General features: G+C 52.0%; 1 protein-coding gene across 1 annotated transcript; it reads left to right on the top strand.

Moving 5' to 3' along the window:
- The first annotated feature begins 1,483 nt into the window (after positions 1–1,483).
- Positions 1,484–10,095, top strand: LOC148140592 (zinc-binding protein A33-like). The gene is made up of 6 exons (XM_087978885.1): positions 1,484–1,894; positions 4,599–4,694; positions 4,821–5,054; positions 6,494–6,516; positions 6,627–6,736; positions 9,410–10,095. The coding sequence occupies exons 1-6, from the start codon at positions 1,484–1,486 to the stop codon at positions 10,003–10,005; spliced, it is 1,470 nt and encodes a 489-aa protein (XP_087835011.1). The 3' UTR covers positions 10,006–10,095.
- The last annotated feature ends 2,214 nt before the right edge of the window (positions 10,096–12,309 follow it).

The following is a 12,309-nucleotide window of genomic DNA, read 5'->3' as shown; positions in this document are numbered from 1 at the left end:
GTGTCTCAGTGCTGTGTATATTCTGAACTGTCAGGTGTCTCAGTGCTGTGTATGTTCTGAACTGTCAGGTGTCTCAGTGCTGTGTATATTCTGAACTGTCAGGTGTCTCAGTGCTGTGTATATTCTGAACTGTCAGGTGTCTCAGTGCTGTGTGTATTCTGAACTGTCAGGTGTCTCAGTGCTGTGTATATTCTGAACTCTCAGGTGTCTCAGTCCTGTGTGTATTCTGAACTGTCTGGTGTCTCAGTGCTGTATATATTCTGTACTGTCAGGTGTCTTAGTGCTGTGTGTATTCTGAACTGTCAGGTGTCTCAGTGCTGTGTATATTCTGAACTGTCAGGTGTCTCAGTGCTGTGTGTATTCTGAACTGTCTGGTGTCTCAGTGCTGTGTGTATTCTGAACTGTCAGGTGTCTCAGTGCTGTGTATATTCTGAACTGTCAGGTGTCTCAGTGCTGTGAGAATTCTGAACTGTCTGGTGTCTCAGTCCTGTGTGTATTCTGAACTGTCAGGTGTCTCAGTGCTGTGTATATTCTGAACTCTCAGGTGTCTCAGTGCTGTGTATATTCTGAACTGTCAGGTGTCTCAGTGCTGTGTATATTCTGAACTGTCAGATGTCTCAGTGCTGTGTGTATTCTGGACTGTCAGGTGTCTCAGTGCTGTGTATATTCTGAACTGTCTGGTGTCTCAGTGCTGTGTGTATTCTGATCTGTCTGGTGTCTCAGTGCTGTGTATATTCTGAACTGTCAGGTGTCTCAGTGCTGTGTATATTCTGAACTGTCAGGTGTCTCAGTGCTGTGTGTATTCTGAACTGTCAGGTGTCTCAGTGCTGTGTATATTCTGAACTGTCAGGTGTCTCAGTGCTGTGTATATTCTGAACTGTCAGGTGTCTCAGTGCTGTGTATATTCTGTACTGTCAGGTGTCTCAGTGCTGTGTATATTCTGAACTCTCAGGTGTCTCAGTGCTGTGTGTATTCTGAACTGTCAGGTGTCTCAGTGCTGTGTATATTCTGAACTGTCAGGTGTCTCAGTGCTGTGTATATTCTGAACTCTCAGGTGTCTCAGTGCTGTGTATATTCTGAACTGTCATGTGTCTCAGTGCTGTGTATATTCTGAACTGTCAGGTGTCTCAGTGCTGTGTGTATTCTGAACTGTCAGGTGTCTCAGTGCTGTGTATATTCTGAACTCTCAGGTGTCTCAGTGCTGTGTATATTCTGAACTCTCAGGTGTCTCAGTGCTGTGTGCACGGTATTCTGAACCGTTCTCCCTCAGTGATCTGGCGGGTTGCTCTGTTAGTGCATTGTCAGTGGGTTGGCTCTGGTCTCAGTGAGTGGATCAAATTACCCTCGCAGGCTGGCTGCGGGTTCAAACACACCTCTTCCGTCCCTTCCCACCCAGGGACCGTGCCTGCACTGCTCTCTGTAAGAACACGAGGAAGTGAATCTCAGAGCAGGACACCGCCAAACGCTGGGAGTTGCCGGCGGGATGGATTCCGGGCAGCGGGCTGGGAGCTGGAGAGAGGAGTTGGTTTGTGCGGTGTGCCTCGGGCTGTTTGTGGATCCAGTGACCCTGGACTGTGGTCAGAGTTACTGCCGCTCCTGTATCACAGGCTGCTGGCAAGCCCAGGAGACCAACTTCTGCCCCGAGTGTCTGCAGGTGTTCCCGGGGCTAACCCTCAGGTCGAACCGGGCTCTCACCAACCTGGCCGGGAGGGCGAGGCAGCTGAGCAGGACCCGGAGGATGGCGAGCCAGCAGCTCCACTGTGAGCTGCACCAGGAAGGAGTGAAGCTGCTGTGTGAAACCGACCAGGAGCTCCTCTGCAGCATCTGCCGGGACAGCCGGGAGCACAGATATCACACCTTCATCCCCCTCAATGAGGCTGTGGGCCTTTACAAGGTGAACAAGGCCAACCGGAGGGAGCAGACCACGCGTTCAACCGGTGCAGGACTCTGTCCCTCAATTCTGGGAAGCTCCAGTTTTAGGGACATTCGCTGAGACCCTGAGGGTAGAGGATCGGAACCAGGTCAGCCACAGAGTCTGAGCTCCCCCGGGTGGGGGCTGACACCAGGAGGTGACCCTCAGGGATACCCCATGAGGAGGTGATGGACTGAGTGGTGTTGTGTTAACCCAGAGTTGGACAAGCAGGAGGCTGGGAGAGCACAGCAAGCCAGGCAGCATCAGGAGGTGGAGAGGTCAATGTTTCAGGTGTAACCCTTCTTCAGGACTTGGGCTGGGGGTGTAAGGGGAGCACCCAGGTAATGTTCTGGGGACCCGGGTTCAAATCCCGCCTCTGCACAGATGGTGGAAATTAAACTCACTCTAAAATAAAATCTAGATTTAAGGATCTAACGCTGACCAGGAATCCATTGGTGATTATTGTTACTGCCATCCTTACCTGGTCTGGCCTACGTGTCACTCCAGACCCACAGCAAAGGGGTTTGACACTTAACTGCCCTCTGGGCAATTAGGGATGGGTAATAAATGCTGGCCTGGCCAGCGATGCCCACATCCCGTGAATGAATATTTAAAAATTATTGACACTCTGGTACCTGAATCTGAACGAGGCAGTACTGCAGTCAAGAACTGTTCATGTGGAAACAAAGGGGGAGTTGGTGACCATTTTCCAGCCTCTGTAGAGATATGAGACTAACAGGGAGGAGCTGAAGTAGGAGAAAGTGAGGACTGCAGATGCTGGTGAATCAGAGTTGAACTGGGTGGTGTTGGAAAAGCACAGCAGGTCAGGCAGCATCTGAGGAGCAGGAGAGTCAACATTTTGGGCAAAAGCCCTGATGGAGGGTGAGGATCAGAAATAGACCATTCAGCCCATCGAGTCAGCTCCTCTCATCAATGTGATCCTGGCTGATCTGATAATCCCTGACTCCAGTTTCCGATCTTTTCCCCATAACCTTTGATTCCCTCACTCATTAAAAACCTGTCTGGTCCGCCTTGGATGTCCTTAACAGCACAACCTCTATAGCTCTCAGTGGTAGAGAATTGCACAGATTCACTCCCCTCTAAAAGAGATGAAATTCCTCCTCATCTCTGTCTTAAATAGACACCCCCTTATTCTTGGATGATGCCCTTTGGCCCCAGACTCTCCCACAAGTGGAAACAACATTTCCACAGCTACCCTGTCAAATCTCCAAAGGATCATGTACATTTTCATAAAGTCACCTCCGAATCTTCAAACCTCTTAATGAACCTCAAAACAAAATCCTTCCAGATCCAGGACCATCCAAACAAACCTTTTCTGGGCTGCCTCCACTGGCGTCTTCACAGTATTCCAGCTTTGGTCTAACTGGTGTCCTCTGTACCTTCAGGAGAAACATCCCACAGCAGTCTCATCCTACACCTTTCCCCGTAAGCTCGTACGTGTGAATGAATTAGAGAGAGAGAGAGAACTCTCAGTGTGGATTGATGAGGACTGACCTCGGGCTGAGGAGCTTCAGTCACATAGACTGGTGACAGTCTTTTCTGGGAGAAGAGAAAGCCAAGGTTAGATTTGATAAGAGTCACACAGCAAGAAAACAGGCCCTTCGGCCCAACCCGTCCATGCCGACGCAGTATCTTAAACTGAACTCGTCCCACTTGCCTGCATTTGGCCCATATCTCTCTCAAACCCTTCCTATCCATGTATCTGTCTGAAAGTCTTAAATGTTCCACTACTTCCTCCGGCAGCTCGTTCCGTGTACGCACCACCCTCTGTGTGAAAGACTTGTCCCTCAGATCTCTTTCAAGTCTCTCCCCTCTCACCTTAAACCTATGTCCACTAGTTTTGGACTACCCTTCCCAGGGGAAAAGACTTTGGCTATTCACTGTATCTTAGCCTGTCATAATTTTCCAAACCTCTCTAATGTCACCCCTCAGCCTCCTCGGCTCCAGAGAAACAGGAGAAAGTGAGGGCTGCAGATGCTGGAGATCAGAGCTGAAAATGTGTTGCTGGAAAAGCGCAGCAGGTCAGGCAGCATCCAAGGAACAGGAGAATCGATGTTTCGGGCATAAGCCCTGAAGAAGGGCTTATGCCTGAAACGTCGATTCTCCTGTTCCTTGGATGCTGCCTGACCTGCTGCGCTTTTCCAGCAACACATTTTCAGTCCAGAGAAACAGTCCTCACCTCTCCTCATGACTCGAACTCTCCAATCTTTGTAGCCTTGGTGAATTACTGCTGGGGAAGTGTTGAAAATCACAATGGGTCTGGGCAGAGTGGAGAGGGAGAAATATGTCCCGGTTGGTTAGAGGACTGAGAACCAGGGCGTGTACAGATATGAGGGACAGTACTGGTCGGAGAAGCCGAGGAGATAGGAAGGGAAAGGCTTTCTCCGTCCTGTGGGATTTTGGGGTTTGGGATGCTCTGTCTGGGTGCATGACAGAGGCAGGTCCAATAGGGCGGGAGTGGGGGTGGGGGTGGGGTGTGCACCCAAGAGGGAATTGAATCCAGGAAGATGGCAGCAGACATACAATGGGGCTGAATGGGACCACGTCTGTCCCGTTGTGCAGAGAGATTGGGGGGTGTGGCTTCCACAGCACTTCATCCTGCCCAATCCACTTTTCTGGGAATGTCTGAAGGCCCCAGTTCAGGAATTTCTGCTCTCGTTTACAGGATCAGCTGAAATCGTCCTTGGATTTGGCCGCCAAAAGGAAGGCCCAGCTGCTCAAGGCTAAATTCAACCAGGAGCAGAAGATCTCCCAAGTCAAGGTGAGACGCCCGTTTGGTCACTTCTCCAAACCCCAGTTTCTTTCCCTCTCCCCTTCTCCCCCCACCCCCCCCCAACTCCCCGGTTTGAAACATTTTGATCGTGTGCCTGTGTTCCAATGGGTTCAGGAGCAGTCACGCAATCTGCAAGTCCACATCAAGTATGAACTCGCCAAGATGCACCGGACTCTGAGTGAGATGGAGCGGCGCCTGGACGGAGATCTCCGTGCACGGGAGGGGATGATCCTGGAGGCTATGCGAGGGAACCTGCGGGAGATTCAGGGTGCCCTGGACTCCGCCGAGCGGGTTCTGACCGAGTTTCAGTCGCGGCTCGATCGGCCGGACGTATTGACCATCCTCAAGGTAAGGAGAGAAACGTAGCAGTCTTCGGTAATCGGCATCTTGGTATTGCCAAGAATCACCTGGAGTGCGGAGTAAACGCTGCCCCCTACGTACCCACTGGGGAGGGGGGGTTCAGTGTTCTGTATCCCTATCATTGGAAGTGAAGGGGTGACTGGGAATGAGGACCAGGCGGGGGCCATTCAGCCCAGCAAACGTGCTTTAAAACAGTGCAACCAGATCATGGCCCATCTTTTATCCCAAGACCATTTTCCTGCAATATCTCTGTATCCCCTGATATCTGGAAATCTCCAGTGATTTACCAGGATGTTTCTGGGAATGGAAGGTCTGTGTTGTCCTGAAAGGCTGGATAGGGTGGGACCCTCCTCACTGGATCGTGACCTTAGAGAGGTTTATAAAATCGTGACGGGTTAAGGTCGGATACTGGAAATCTCAAGGGATTTCCCAGGATGTTCCTGGGGATGGAGGGTTTGAGGTATAAGGAGAGGCTGGGGCCTTCCTCATTGGAGCGTAGGCGATTGAGGGGTGACCTTATAGAGGTTCATAAAATCATGAGGGCCATAGATCAGGTGAATGGCACCTGGGATGAGGGATTTCAAGATGAGGGGGTATAAGGTTAAAGTGAGAGGAGAGAGATTTTAAAGGACACAGGGCAAATGCTTTCCCCAGAAGGTGGTTTGTGTGTGAAGTGAACTTCCTGAGGAAGTGGTGGATGTGGACACAATTACAATGTTTCAAAGACATTTGGATAAGTACGTGAATAGGACAGGTTTGGAGGGATTTGGGGATGAGCAGGTAGGTTGGACTAGTGTCGAAGAGTGTGGTGCTGGAAAAGCACAGCCGGTCAGGCAGCATCCGAGGAGCAGGAGAGTCAACGTTTCGAATAAGAGCTCTTCATCTGGAATGCTGCCTGACTGGCTGTGCTTTTCCAGCATCGCGCTCTTCGACTTTGATCTCCAGCATCTGCAGTCCTCACTTTCTCCAGGGAGGTGGGACTGGTTTAGTTTGGGATTAGGGTCAGCCGGGACTGGTTGGACTGAAGGGTCTGTTTCTGAGCTTTATGACTCTGCGACTATGACTCAATGAGTGAGACTCTGCACTCCTCTGGGGCAGAGAATTGACCAGGATCACCACTCTCCGGTTCAAAGAAATCCCTCCTTATCTCAGTCCGAAATGGCCTGACCCGTGTTCCGAGGGAGCGTGTTCAATCCATTCACACGTGTTGTATGACCCTTTGATCTTTTCCCTATAAATTCTGCGTCTACGGTCTCCCTCTCTCACTCGCACCTGATGCAGGAGCAGCGCTCCTAAAGCTAGTGTTTTCAAATAAACTTGTCCAACTATAACCTGGTGTCATGTGACTTTTGACCTTGTCCCGTGTCATCGTATTCAGGTTTTGATCTGTCTGTCAAAAGTTGACTTGTGTTTCTGTTTTGTTTCAGGAGAAAGATTCCTGGAATGCCAAGTATGACTTTCCTTTATTTACAAACACAAATTGTTAACAAACACAGCTTAATCTTTTAATGCAAAAAGAAAGGAAATATATTTTTCAATCTTTGAACATTGAACTTGCAGGATTAGTCACAATGCGATGGAACTGGTGGACATGGATCTTCCTCTGGGGATATTCAGAGGTCCCTTGCAGTATATTGCCTGGAGAGAAATGCTGGACACTATCAGCCCAGGTAAAGAGATGTCTGTGCTCTCAGTCCCAGTTAGTAGAGCAGTGATTTCAAAGTACGTGGCGGAGGAAAATGGAAAAGAAAATATGAGGCGGTGTTGGGGGAGGGAATTAAACACAACTTGAGCACCTCTCCCACTCTTGCCAATAGCCACCTGTTGGAAGGTTCACCTCCCATTGATCCACATTACACTCCATCTGCCAAATATTTTCCCACTCGCTCAACTGGTGTTGGTTCCTGGTTAGAACAAAGAACATGCCCTTCGGCCCTCCAAGCCTGGGCTGATCCAAATCTACTGTCTAAACCTGTCGCCCAGTTCCTAAGCATCTGGATCCCTCTGCTCCCCACCTACTCATACATCTGTCCAGACGCATCTTAAATGAATCCACTGTGCCTGCCTCTGCCACCTCTGCTGGCAACGCGTTCCAGATACCCACCACCCACATGCGGTAAAGTACTTGCCGCATGTATCCCCCTTAAACGTTTCACCTCTCACCTTGAAAGTGTGACCTCTCGTTATTGAATCCTTCACCCTGGGAAAAAGCTTATCTCTATCCACCCTGTCTATCCCTTTCATGATTTTGTAAAACTCAATCAGGTGCCCCCTCAATCTCCATTTCTCTAATGAAAGGAAACCTAACCTACTCAATCTCTCTTCATAGCTAGCACCTTCCATCCCAGGCAACATCCTCGTAAACCTTCTCTGCACCCTCTCCAAAGCATCCACATCCTTTTGGTAATGTGGTGACCAGAACTGTACACCGTTCCCGAAGTCACTGCCGCGTATCCGAGTTGGAAGCCCGCGCAGTCAGAAAATTACAGGGGACGCTGGACAGGGGCTGCCATTGAGAAAGTGACCTGTTTATCCTGACCCAACCCTGGGAATTATAGAGCAGTGGGCCTTACTTCGGTTGAGGGTAAAGTGTTGGACTCGGTTATAAGAGACAGGATTTATAATAAGATTTATAATAAAGAAATAAATTGATTAAGGATATTCAACAAGGTTTTGTGAAGGGTAGGTCGTGTCTCACAAACCTTATTGAGTTCTTTGATAAGGTGACCAAACAGGTGGATGAGGGTAAAGCCCTCGATGTGGTGTATAGGGGTTTCAGTAAGGTGTTTGATAAGGTTCCCCAAGGTAGGCTATTGCACAAAATACGGAGGCATGGGATTGAGGGTGGTTTAGCGGTTTGGATTAGAAATTAGCTAGCTGAAAGAAGACTGAGCATGGTGGTTGATGGGAAATGTTCATCCGAGAGTTTTGTTACTTGTGGTATACCACAAGGCTCTGTTTTGGGTCCACTGCTGTTTGTCATTTTTATAAATGACCTGGATGAGGGCGTAGATGGATGGGTTAGTAAATTTGCGGATGACACTAAGGTCGGTAGAGTTATGGATAGCGCCAAAGGAGGTTGCAGGTTATAGATAAGCTGCAGAGCTGGGCAGAGAGGTGGCAAATGGAGTTTAATACAGAAAAATGTGAGGTGATTCACTTTGGAAAGAGTAACAGGAATGCAGAGTACTGGGTTAACGGTAAGATTCTTGGTCGTGTAGATGAGCAGAGAGATCTCGGTGTCCATATGCTTAGATCCCTGAAAGTTGCCACCCAGATTGATAGGGTTGTTAAGAAGGCATATGGTGTGTTAGGTTTTATTGGTGGAGGGATTGAGGTCAGGCTGCAGCTGTACAAAATTCTGATGCGGCCTCACTTGGTGTATTGCATACAGTTCTGGTCACCACATTATCGGAAGGATGTGGAAACATTGGAAAGGGTTCAGAGGAGATTTACTAAGATGTTGCCTGGTATGGAGGGAAGGTCTGATGAGGAAAGGCTGAGGGACTTGAAGCTGTTTTTGTAAGAGAGAAGCAGGTTGAGAGGTGACTTAATTGAGACATATAAGATAATCAGGGGGTTAGATAGGGTGGAGAGTGAGAGCCTTTTTCCTCGGATGGTGATAGCTAGTACGAGGGAACATAGAGTTACATTGAGGGGTGATAGTTATAGGGCAGATATCTGATGTAGTTTCTTTACTCAGAGTAGTACAGGTGTGGAATGTACTGCCTGCAACAGTCATAGACGCACCAACTTTAAGGGCATTTAAATGGTCATTGGATAAACATATGGACAAAAATGTAATAGTGTAGGTTCGATGGGCTTCAGATTGGTACAGGTCAGTGCAACATCGAGGGCCGAAGGGCCTGTACTGCGCTGTAATGTTCCATATTATTCTATTCATTGTTTTCTGCCTGTCAGCCACCTCAGTCCATGTCAATACCCCGTACCACCCTGCCCTCGCAATTCCATGCACTTTCAGTTTACACGTTGATCTCTTACCCGGGACCTCAGTAAAGGCCTCCTGAAAGTCCAAGTAAACCACATCCAGCGGCTCCCCCTGAGCAACTTCACGAGTTACATCCAATCACTTTGACGAGCACGATTTCCCTTTCGGAAATCCATGCTGACTCTGCCCAATGTTATCACTGTTTTCTGAGTACTCTCCCATTATACCTTTTCCCGTGGACCCGAGCACGTTCCCTGATGATAACAGGCTAATGGGGGTGGCACGGTGTCTCAGTGGTTAGTGTTGCTGCCTCACAGCGCAAGGGACCCGGGTTCGATTTAACTCATTCACCCTCTGCCTTTTCTTTCTGTGTTGTTTTTCTTCCCCCGCTCAGTGCCGGCCGCTCTGACCCTGAATCCGAAAACCGCCAACCCCTGGCTGGTCCTGAGTGAGGACCAGTCGGCCGTGAGGATGGGAGACCGAAGGCAGGAGCTCCCAGACCTGCCCCAGAGGTTCGACCGGTGCGCCTGTGTGCTGGGGTCGGAGGGATTCACATCGGGGAGGCACTACTGGGAGGTTGAGGTGGGGGACAAGACCGAGTGGGACCTGGGAGTGGCGAAGAGGTCCTGCAAGAGGAAGGGGAGAATCAGACGGACCCCCGAGGACGGCTACTGGAGACTGAGCCTCCGAGGTGGGAGCGAGTACACGGCCTTCACCTCGCCCCCGACCAGCCTGAGCGTCGTTCCGAGGCCGAGGAAGGTCGGGGTGTACCTGGACTACGAGGGGGGGCAAGTGTCGTTTTACAACGCAGACAGTATGTCCCACCTCCACACTTTCACTGACGCCTTCACAGAGAAACTCTACCCGTACCTCTGCCCCTGTTTGAACGACGGTGGGAAAAATTCGGTGTTTATGAAAATCTGCGGGGTGAAGGCCCACTCTCTGACGTCACGCGGCCGGAGTCTAACTCCCAACGCAGTGGGCCCGTGAGGAAAGGGCGATGATCTCCCCCTGCTGTGTTATCGGCTTTTCGGGATTTCACTGCCTGTCGTAACAACTAAAGCAAGGTCTTTACTCCTGCGTTCCTGGATGGGCCCAGCATTTATTGTCTTTCCCTAATTGCCCCTAATTTAGGAGGCGGGGGATGAGCTGCCCTCTTGACCCGGTGCGGTCCCTGAGCTGTACGGTTTGGGAAAGGAATTCCCGGATTTCGACCCAGAGACAGTGATGTAGTTCCAATCAGGACAGCACAGAACATCACCTTTTACTTCTCTCAGCCTGGTCCCTCAGCCCAGTGTGGCAGTGTCTCGGCCTGGTCCCTCAGCCCAGTGTGGCAGTGTCTCGGCCTGGTCCCTCAGCCCAGTGTGGCAGTGTCTCGGCCTGCTCCCTCAGCCCAGTGTGGCAGTGTCTCGGCCTGATCCCTCAGCCCAGTGTGGCAGTGTCTCTGCCTGGTCCCTCAGCCCAGTGTGGCAGTGTCTCGGCCTGCTCCCTCAGCCCAGTGTGGCAGTGTCTCGGCCTGATCCCTCAGCCCAGTGTGGCAGTGTCTCGGCCTGATCCCTCAGCCCAGTGTGGCAGTGCCTCGGCCTGGTCCCTCAGCCCAGTGTGGCAGTATCTCGGCCTGCTCCCTCAGCCCAGTGTGGCAGCATCTCGGCCTGGTCCCTCAGCCCAGTGTGGCAGTGTCTCAGCCTGGTACCTCAGCCCAGTGTGGCAGTGTCTCAGCCTGCTCCCCCGGCCCAGTGTGGCAGTGTCTCGGCCTGGTCCCTCAGCCCAGTGTGGCAGTGTCTCAGCCTGGTACCTCAGCCCAGTGTGGCAGTGTCTCGGCCTGCTCCCCCGGCCCAGTGTGGCAGTGTCTCGGCCTGCTCCCCCGGCCCAGTGTGGCAGTGTCTCGGCCTGCTCCCCCGGCCCAGTGTGGCAGTGTCTCGGCCTGGTCCCTCAGCCCAGTGTGGCAGTATCTCGGCCTGGTCCCTCAGCCCAGTGTGGCAGTATCTCGGCCTGCTCCCTCAGCCCAGTGTGACAGTGTCTCGGCCTGGTCCCTCAGCCCAGTGTGGCAGTGTCTCGGCCTGGTCCCTCAGCCCAGTGTGGCAGTGCCTCGGCCTGGTCCCTCAGCCCAGTGTGGCAGTGTCTCGGCCTGCTCCCTCAGCCCAGTGTGGCAGTGTCTCGGCCTGCTCTCTCAGCCCAGTGTGGCAGTGCCTCGGCCTGCTCTCTCAGCCCAGTGTGGCAGTGTCTCGGCCTGCTCCCTCAGCCCAGTGTGGCAGTGTCTCGGCCTGCTCCCTCAGCCCAGTGTGGCAGTGTCTCGGCCTGCTCCCTCATCCCAGTGTGGTAGTGCCTCGGCCTGCTCTCTCAGCCCAGTTTGGAAGTGCCTCGGGCTGCTCTCTCAGCCCAGTGTGGCAGTGTCTCGGCCTGCTCCCTCAGCCCAGTGTGGCAGTGTCTCGGCCTGCTCCCTCAGCCCAGTGTGGCAGTGTCTCGGCCTGCTCCGTCGGCCCATTGTGGCAGTGTCTCGGCCTGGTCCCTCAGCCCAGTGTGGCAGTGTCTCGGCCTGCTCCGTCGGCCCATTGTGGCAGTGTCTCGGCCTGGTCCCTCAGCCCAGTGTGGCAGTGCCTCGGCCTGCTCCCTCAGCCCAGTGTGGCAGTGTCTCGGCCTGCTCCCTCAGCCCAGTGTGGCAGTGTCTCGGCCTGCTCCCTCAGCCCAGTGTGGCAGTGTCTCGACCTGCTCTCTCAGCCCAGTGTGGCAGTGTCTCGGCCTGGTCCCTCAGCCCAGTGTGGCAGTGTCTCGGCCTGCTCCCTCAGCCCAGTGTGGCAGTGTCTCGGCCTGGTCCCTCAGCCCAGTGTGGCAGTGTCTCGGTGTGTGAGTGGGTCCTGCTGGGCCATGTCCCAGAGGGACCAGAAGGAGATCACAGAGGTGACAGCTTCAGCATTACCAACAACGATGGAGAGCGAGCGATGAGGGAGGTCCCCGGTAACTGCAGCAGTGGGATCGATAACAGGCAGCTGAGGTCTCGCACAGAGCGAGGTAAGCGGGGGTCTCATCAAAGACTGCTGAACCTTTAACTGAATGCCTTTGTTTTCCGAAGGGCTTTAATTTTAACCATTACCTCATTTCTTTATTTTTCAAAATTAAAAAAAATCCCACAACACCAGGTTATAGTCCAAAAGGTTTATTTGGGAGTGCCAGCTTTCGGAGCACTGCCCCTTCATCTGGTACCTGTGGAGCAGGATCATGTGACACAGAAGTTATCGCAAAAAATCATAGTGTCAAACAACTCAAACGATGTATTGAACAAGTCTAGATTGCTGT

Source organism: Chiloscyllium plagiosum, unplaced genomic scaffold, assembly GCF_037043375.1.
Source record: "Chiloscyllium plagiosum isolate Xiang-an unplaced genomic scaffold, Cpla_swu_hap1 HiC_scaffold_35, whole genome shotgun sequence".
In the NCBI taxonomy this organism is placed as follows: domain Eukaryota; kingdom Metazoa; phylum Chordata; class Chondrichthyes; order Orectolobiformes; family Hemiscylliidae; genus Chiloscyllium; species Chiloscyllium plagiosum.
This window is presented reverse-complemented; position numbering and strand designations above follow the sequence as displayed.